The 6,262-nt window shown below is 49.8% G+C and overlaps 1 protein-coding gene across 1 annotated transcript in view; it reads left to right on the forward strand.

Moving 5' to 3' along the window:
• Positions 1–6,262, forward strand: part of LOC112407131 (protein Shroom2-like) — a 131,329-nt gene that overhangs the window by 91,178 nt on the left and 33,889 nt on the right. The window contains exon 5 of the mRNA XM_024756307.1: positions 5,175–6,235. Coding sequence (XP_024612075.1) covers positions 5,175–6,235 — 1,061 coding nt within the window. The remainder of the gene's footprint in view (positions 1–5,174; positions 6,236–6,262) is intronic.

A 6,262-nucleotide genomic window follows, 5' to 3' on the forward strand; every position in this document is an offset into this window, starting at 1 on the left:
TTGTCATGGATTAATTGACTATAAGTGTGTGGGTTTACTTCTGGGCTCTCTATTCTGTTTCATTGTTGTATGTGTCTGTTGTTGTGCCAGTACCATATTGTTTGATGACTGTAGCTTTGTGGTATAGTCTGAAGTCAGGGATTGTGATACCTCCAGCTCTGTTCTTCTTTCTCAAGATTGTTTTGGCTCTTCAGGGTCTTTCATGAAAATATTAAAATTATTTATTCTTGTTCTGTGAAAAATGCCCTTGGTATTTTGATAGGGATTGCATTGAATCTGTAGATTGCCTTGGGTAGTATGGTCATTTTAACAGTATTCTTCCAGTCCATGAACATGGTATATATTTCCATCTGTGTATGTCATCTTCAGTTTCCTTCATCAGTGTCTTACAGTTTTCTGAGTATAGGTCTTTTACCTCCTTGGTTAGATTTATTCCTAGGTATTTAGTTCTTTTTGATACAGTGGTAAATGGGATTGTTTCCTTAGTTTCTCTGTCAGATAGTTCATTGTTAGTATGCAACACATTTTTTTGTATTGATTTTGTATCCTACAACTTGACCAAATTCACTGATGAGCTCTAATAGTTTTTTGGTGGCGTCTTTAGGATTATCTAGGTACAGGAAGTGCCCTACATACGAACGAGTTCTGTTCTGAGAGCACGTTTGTAAGTCCAGTTTGTTCGTTAAGTCCAACAAAGTTAGCCTACGTACCCAACTAACACAGTCGGCTATATAGTACTGTACAGTAAGAGTTTTATAATACTTTTCACACAAACAATGCATAAAAAAACAAACACAAAAAATAAAACATTTTTAATCTTATAATACAGTACCTTGAAAAGTACAGTAGTCCAGTACAGTAGCTGGCATCCAGGGGCTGGCATCGAGTGAACAGGCCAAAAGGGTTACTGACTGGAGGAGGGAGAGGAGGTGGGGGATGTAGAGCTGAAGGATTGTCAGCAATAGTAGACAGAGGGGGAGCTGCAATTTCACTCACTCCTCACGTTGCTGGCCCAGGTTCTGGTTCCTTGCTGGATTCAATTTTATCTACCCTCTTGAAAAAACAATCCAGTGATGTCTGGGTAGTAGCACTTTTTTTTTTTTTTGCGCTACGCGGGTCTCTCACTGCCATGGCCTACTCCTGTTGTGGAGCACAGGCTCCGGACGCGCAGGCTCAACGGCCATGGCTCACGGGCCCAGCCGCTCCGCGGCACGTGGGATCCTCCTGGACCGGGGCACGAACCCGCGTCCCCTGCATCGGCAGGCGGACTCTCAACCACCGCGCCACCGGGGAAGCCCGGTAGTAGCACTTTTCTTCTCGTCATAGATGACACGGTAGCACTGTATTGCATTCTGAACGGCTGCTGCAGCCTTTGTGTACCGTTCTAAGTTTGCGTCCTGTGCCTCGAAAACTAACAGTGCCTCCTCAGATAAAGAAAATGCCCTGCCGTTTCCTGCATCGTGAATCTCCTTGGTTCTTCAGCTACTTCTTCCTCTTGTTCCTCTTTGTGCTTCCTCTGGGCCTCCAGTTCTGTCAGGTCTCCGTTAGTAAGCTCCTCGTGTTACACAGCAAGGAGTTCAATGACATCATCCTCTTGTAGATCTCGCTTGAAATAAAGATACTGTACTACTGTGCCCTACACAGTACTGTACAGTACACAGAAGCACAGCCACTTGTAGAGGACGCACGCACGTGACAATGTGCCAGACACGTGAACTAACTTACGTGATCGGACAGGCGCATGCGTGTTGCCGTCTTTGAAAGTTCTCAACTTGAAGGTTCGTAGGTAGGGGACTTGCTGTACAGTGTCACGTCATCTGCAAGCAGTGACAGCAGTTTGACTTCTTCCTTTCCAGTTTGGATTCCTTTTATTGCTTTTACTTTGATTGCTGTGGCTAAGACTTCCAAAAGTATGTTGAATAAGAGCGGTGAGAGTGGGCATCCTTGGCTTGTTCCTGATCTTAGAGGAAATGCTTTCAGCTTTTCACCATTGAGTATGATGTTGGCTGTGGGTTTGTCATAGATGGCCTCTATTATGTTGAGGTACGTCCCCTCTGTACCCACTTTGTTGAGAGCTGTTACTCATAATGGACGCTGAATTTTGTCAGAACCTTTTTCTGCATCTCTTGAGCTGCTCATATGGTTTTCATCCTTCAGTTTGTTAATGTGGTGTCTCACGTTGGTTGATTTGTAGATAGGGAACCATCCTTGCACCCCTGGGATAAATTCCACTCGATCATGGTGTATGATCCTTTTAATACATTTTTTGGATTCAGTTTGCTATTATTTTGTTGAGGACTTTTCGTCTATGTGCAGCAGTGGTACTGACCTGTAATTTTATTTTTCTGTGATATCTCTGTCTGGTTTTTGTATCAGGGTGATGCCGGCCCTGTAGAATGAGTTCAGAGCATTCCTTCCTTTGCAATTTTTAGGAAAGTTGGAGAAGGAAAGGCATTAGTTCACCAGATGAAGCCATCTGGTCCTGGACTTCTGTTTGTTGGGAGTTATTTATTTATTTTTTTAGATTGAGTTTCATTACTGGTAATTGGTTTGTTCATATTTTCTACTTTCTGGTTCGGTCTTGGGAGATTGTACTTTCCTAGAAATTTGTCCATTTCTTCTAGGTTGTGTTTCTGTGGTATCAGTTATAACTGTTTTCATTTCTGGTTTTATTGACTTGGGGCCCTCTTTTTTTCTTGACGCGTCTGGCTAAAGATTTATCGATTTTGTTTACCTTTTCGAAGAATCGGCTTTTAGTTTTATTGATCTTTGTTAATGGCTTTTTAGTCTGTATTTCATTTATTTCTGCCCCAATCTTCATGATTTCTTTTCTTCTGCTAACTTTGGGCTTTGTTTGTTCTTTTTCTAGTTCCTGTAGGTATAAGGTTAGGTTGTTTGAGCTGTTTGTTTGTTTCCTGAGGTAAGCTTGTGTTGCTCTAAACGTCCCTCTTAGGACTGCTTTTGCTGTGTCCCATAGATTTTGGCTTGTTGTGTTTTAAATAGCATCTTTCTTGACCTAAGAATGATGTTCTTTTTCTGATGAGAAAAGGCCATGGACACACCGTTACTGGTAGGACTCTAAATTTTATCACTGAGCAGGCAGGTGTATAATGCCTGAAAACAAAAAATAAAACACCAAGAGAAAGGACAAGCGAGTGTGCTTCCTCATTTATGTTGTCCAGCTGATAAATCAGGAGCCTGGAGGCTTCGCTTTCTGGCTGAATCCCTTTGGGCCAGCCGAGTGGGATGGCTGTCCGCATCCCCCACGTGTCCACAGCCACCACGTTACTTTTTGCTGGGCAGGTTTTTTGGCCAAAGCTCCCCCAGGAAATTCTGTTAAACACCAGCACTCTCTCCCCAAACCCCAGGTTGCTGTGTGGAGGTACAGGGGAGACCAGGGGGCTTCACAGCCCATGTGCCAGGCCTGGTGGTTTCTTGGTAACTGTGAGACAGAGGATGTTAGAATGGTGAGCTGGTGGAAGCGGGGGGGCGCTGCTCAACCTGGCTTCTCTGGAGCCCACATTTTGGGGTCAGAAGGGCTAATGCAAGGCACACATGGGAGAGCACCAAGGGTGTGTTGGCTTGGAGATGTTCCTCCTGGCCATGTGGAGCGTCCAGTCACCTGAGGCTAGTGGCCAGTGTCTTCACTGGTCTATTAGAAGGATGATGGTAACAGCAGTAGTGTGGCTGTGGGGTAGCTACACCAGTGCATGTGTGAGCGTATATGTGTACCTCTGGGTGTGTATGTATCTGGGTGTGTGTGTGTATCTCTGCGTGTGTGCATATTTGTGGTATGCATGACTGTGTGTGTCTGTGTGTGTGTGTGTGTGGAGCTAACATAACTATTTTAAAATGAGTTTTCGGCTGTTAGTAAATACGGGTCTGCTGTGAAGGAAATAGGTCTTACATACAGTATTACCTATTTCAAGCCATAAGAGATTATAATAGTTGGAGTCCAGGGTGTTTTTGAAAAACCAGATTCTCCTCCGTGTGGTAAAACTTAAGTAAAAAGTGGGCCTTACATTTCATTAAGCCCATTTGGTGGTTTCTTGATTAAAGAAACGCATACGCCCTGTGGAAGAAGTGCTTAGCTTTGTTTATATTTGCTTGGACTTAGAATCTCCTGGAAGAATCCCCTCAGGAATACTGGTGGGAGGATGGAGAAGAACATGCTCCATTTCTGCGAAGGGTACCTGGTCTGTCCTCTGCAGACATGGCGTGGAACGGTCATGGCCTCCCTCGTATGACTTAATGAAAGCACTTAACATGCCTGGATAAAGCGTTTCATTATTGAGAGCTTTAAGTGTGCAGTACATACGTTAGTCTTAAAATACTTTATTGCTAAAAAATGTGAGTCATCATCGGAGCGTTCATTAAATCACAGGCATACGTCATTTCAGAATGAGGTGTGCCTGTGATTTTAATATCTGGGTTTGGAAAAGTCATGTTATCTCTGAACTTGCCTTTTGAAGTTGAAGATCGTTCTCTTTTGATGGCTTTCTTTGTGTTAGCAGTCCGTAGTACGAATCATTTCCTGCACTCAACCGGGGGGCCACAGACTCGTCTCGCAGGGGGCCAGACAGGAGTGACACCTCAGGCTGGTGGGCCAGTGTCCGCGGCAGCCGCGCAGCTCTGCCGTTGGGAGCAAAGCACACAGCCATGACCGAGTTCCCGTCAAACTCGAGTTATGAGCACTGAAATCGGAATTTCGTATCGTTTTCACGCATCAGGAAGTACTCTTTTGATTCCGTGCCCCGCCCCGCCCCCATTAAAAAACTCTAAAAGCCGTCCTTAGCTCACGGGCTGCGGTTTGCTATCTGCGACACTTAACCGGTGATTGAGGATCAAGGTGTTCACAGGGGCATTGCCTGCTGCTGCCTGCTCTGGACCTGGTCCAGCCTGTGGGTGTCGAGCTGAGAGATGTACCGCGGCGTGGAAGGTTTTCTGTTTGGCGACAGGCGTCGTGTGGGTAGGACTCGGTCCTTTCAGCCTGCCCTTGGAAAGCTGCTCTTTGAAATGGGAAAACTTAGACGCGCCGCACCCAGGGGTCTCGCTCCGGGACAAGTGGCTGCCTTCTGCCCAGGGCCAGCCACTCCTACGTGCATTGTCTCATCTTGCCCTTTGTTGCAACATGACTCTAAAGCACGCTGTTGCCTGTGGTTCTTGTTTCCTAGCTCTTCGTCCCAGGACCTGTCGAGCGGGCTGTGGGAGCAGACGCATCTGCTGCGCGCCTCTGACCACTTCAGCTCCCTGGGGAGCGTGGACAGCCTGGACCAGCCTGCCCAGTCCTACCCGTCCGGGCGCCTCTCGGCTGCCAAGTCCAACAGCAGCATCGACCACCTGGGCGGCCCGAGCAAGCGGGACTCTGCTTACGGCTCCTTTTCCACCAGCTCCAGCACGCCTGACCACACCCTGCCCAAGGCGGATGCCTCCTCCGCTGAGAACATCCTCTACAAAGTGGGCCTTTGGGAGGCCTCCGCCGGAGGCAGCGACCGGCAGGGCCTGGCTGCCGGCGACCCTCAGTGTGTGGACGAGAGGCTCGGGTGCTTCCCCCCCAGGGTCCCCTGTGACAGCAGCAGGAGCCCCAGGCCCGAGGACAGCCCTGAGCCCAAGCTAGCTGCTTCCGGGAGGTCCAGTTTTGGGCCAGTCTGGTATGTTCCCGATAAGAAGAAGGCCTCTTCGTCCCCTCCTCCGCCCCCTCCCCCTCTCCGCAGTGACAGCTTTGCGGCCACCAAGAGCCACGAGAAGACCCAGGGCCCTCCATTCTCAGAGGCGGCCACCACGCAGCACCCTCCGGGCCTGACCCGCGCTCAGTCCCACAGCGACTGGCGACCGGAAGCGGCCGATCAGCCGCAGAGACCAGCGCGCCTGGGCGACGGGAGGAGAGCCGGAAGCTCGGGCTGTGCGCCGGGTGCCCCCCTGGACTGCGGGTGGCCGCCGTGCGACAGCGGGGCCAGGGCCCTCCCGGGGGCCCCCAGCCGGCTCCAGGCCTCCCTGTCCAGCACGGACGTGCGCTGCCCGCCACCTTCGCCCGCGTGCCAGCACCCGCGCCACTCCAGCGACGAGAGCCCCTTCTTTCACGAGGGGCCCGGTGCCGCCACGTGGCTCAGGGAGCAGCCGCCTGCCGAGCGCTTCCCGGATGACAGCGCCGCTCCGGTGGGGCGGCCCAGCGCTGGCGACCAGAAGGGGGACTGTGGCGCGCAGAGCCGCTACTACTGCGTGACCTCCAGACGCGGCCCGCAGGGCGGCGCCCCGGCCGCGC

Source organism: Neophocaena asiaeorientalis, unplaced genomic scaffold (assembly GCF_003031525.2).
Source record: "Neophocaena asiaeorientalis asiaeorientalis breed wild unplaced genomic scaffold, Neophocaena_asiaeorientalis_V1.1 scaffold69, whole genome shotgun sequence".
NCBI lineage: Eukaryota > Metazoa > Chordata > Mammalia > Artiodactyla > Phocoenidae > Neophocaena > Neophocaena asiaeorientalis.